General features: G+C 34.8%; 1 protein-coding gene and 1 long non-coding RNA gene across 5 annotated transcripts in view; one reads left to right on the forward strand and one right to left on the reverse strand.

The window, feature by feature from the left end:
• LOC110308243 overlaps positions 1 to 2,304 on the forward strand; it is a 64,069-nt gene that overhangs the window by 44,286 nt on the left and 17,479 nt on the right. The gene's annotated exons all lie outside the window — the stretch shown is intronic.
• Scn9a (sodium voltage-gated channel alpha subunit 9) overlaps positions 1 to 2,304 on the reverse strand; it is a 152,273-nt gene that overhangs the window by 6,653 nt on the left and 143,316 nt on the right. For both annotated transcript variants that reach the window (XM_021180644.2, XM_021180636.2), the window contains exons 25-26: positions 929 to 1,033; positions 460 to 730 (exon numbers count right to left, since the gene is read on the reverse strand). In XM_021180644.2, coding sequence (XP_021036303.1) covers positions 460 to 730; positions 929 to 1,033 — 376 coding nt within the window. The remainder of the gene's footprint in view (positions 1 to 459; positions 731 to 928; positions 1,034 to 2,304) is intronic.

The raw sequence follows: 2,304 nt of genomic DNA on the forward strand, positions 1-2,304 counted from the left end.
ATCACAATTGCTCTGTAGTAGAGCTTTAGGTCCGGCATGGTGATTCCACCAGAGGTTCTTTTATCCTTGAGAAGAGTTTTTGCTATCCTAGGATGAATTTAAAAAACAGGCCGGTATCTATATCAATTAGCCTTGTCCCTGCTAAAACTAAAAATAATTTCAAATTCTTCATAGGCTTCCAAGACACATCTGTGAATAGATGTCAATAATGAGGCTTCTTGAGGCAGATTTGGAACCTAATCTCAATAGGGATTCTTTCTGACAGACCCACCTTTCTGGCTTTCAGGACTAGGGCTTGAACTTGGGAGTTATTGCACAAAACTTTGCTTTTCTTCGAAATCTACTTCCTTCTACCACACTAATTATTCTACAGTAAAACGGATCTCAAACATGCAGACACTTCTTAGAACACATATGGACTTTATCCAAAGTTAAGATTTGATTAGTAAACGGCCTTACCTACAATGGAGAGGATCACTACCACAAAATCAAAAATGTTCCATCCCACAGTGAAGTAGTAATGCCTGAGAGAGATCAGCTTCAGCACGCACTCCCCAGTGAACAGGATGATGAAGACCACGTTGATCCAGTATAGCACATAACTCATGTAGTCAGTTTGCCCCTCCTTTTCTACCATCATGGTTACCATATTGAGGCAGATAAGAACCATGATGGTAATATCAAAAGCTTGGTTTGTTACTAAGTCAAATATGCATCCTTGGAATTTGTTCTGCAAAAGAAACCAAAAGTGAGACAGAATGCTGAATAAAATCTAAAGTATTATCTACAACTTTGAGCCTACAACGGCTCTGGGAGGAGTTGAGAGAGGAGAAAATCATGCTCAAATATATTGTATGAAAAATGAATAAAATTTTAAAACAATGAAAATATGTTTGTGTGTGTGTGTGTGGTGTCTGTTTGTATTTACCCCTGGCCTCGGAATTGGTTTTTGTGGTTTCTTGGACCCCAGCTTCTTCATTGCATTATAGTATTTCTTCTGTTCTTCTGTCATAAAGATATCTTGACCTCCAAGGTAAAGGAATAAAAAAAGAAATCCAATTAAAACCAGAACCAAAGTGTAGTTCTTGTACTTCATAAAAAGGTTAAATATATAAATATAGAGATGATATTCACTTTCATAATACCTAGGAGCTATACATAAGATGCCTAGAAAGGATTATCTCTGTGTAAACATGGACGTACTATAATTCAAGTATGTAGATTATACACAACATATAATCATGACTGGCTCCATTACCTTTTGATATACTAATATGTTCTACTTTAGCCTATTTGCTAGGGTTTTGTTTCCTCTGCTATCTCTTTTACTGGAAAATATTAGCGCTAAGTAGAAGATAAATTAGGAAGATTTTGAAATGTCTTTCATGGTTTGGCAGATGTTTAGGATTCTCATTGCAAGTAGGGCTCTAAAATAACAACTATGACAGTACTAATTTTCTATTAATTTATATCTATTTCCCAATGACACCATTTCACTAATGGAGAAAAATTACAGACACTTTTAGAAATGAATGTGCAGCTCATTTTCTATGTCAACATCCATGTCTGTTATCATATAAGGAATCTGAATTTTTAATAATCCCTCTCTGGTTTCAATGTAAACGTTTTATTGGATAGCAACATTACACTTGTAAAGTTCAGGTACAAAAAAAGCAACCAGTGCTCAGTCTTGAGTGATCTGAAAGACTATCAAATGATTAAACAAAAAGAAATGTAGTCACCAAGATTAAACAGCAAAAACTGAGGTCAAAAAAAAAAAATTCACATTTTAACCCTTTCTTCATCAGACAAGACAAAACATCAGAAACAAAGGTTAGAAACTTTGGTTACTTTGTGATGCTTTGCTGACTTCTGAAGGTTATCTGTAATCCTCTCAGACTTGTATGGACTCTACTCTGGTCTTTACTATTGCCATTTTAAACTCATAGCACAATGTAGAATAATGTGTGTGTGTTATAGACTCATTTCGGAGAACTTGAAGCTCCAACTCCTTTACTTAACTTATATTGTCTTGAAGTTGAGGACAACCTGGCTGTGCCTTCTATTTTGTTTTCTTGGTTTAAATTACATTCAGCTCCATTTTGGGTTTATTTCTTACTGGTCATATACCTGATAGTAGCCACACTTTCTTTTTCTTAGACTTTATTCACTCTTTCTAGTTGGCCCACAGTCTTTTTTTTTTTTTTTCATTTTAATTTTGTCTATAACATGGGTCATGTCCCAGCATTTTAAAATAGTAGTTTAGCAGCTGTGTTTTTATATAATGTCAACAAAAGAACAGTT

The sequence above is a fragment of the Mus caroli genome, chromosome 2 (assembly GCF_900094665.2).
Source record: "Mus caroli chromosome 2, CAROLI_EIJ_v1.1, whole genome shotgun sequence".
In the NCBI taxonomy this organism is placed as follows: Eukaryota; Metazoa; Chordata; class Mammalia; order Rodentia; family Muridae; genus Mus; species Mus caroli.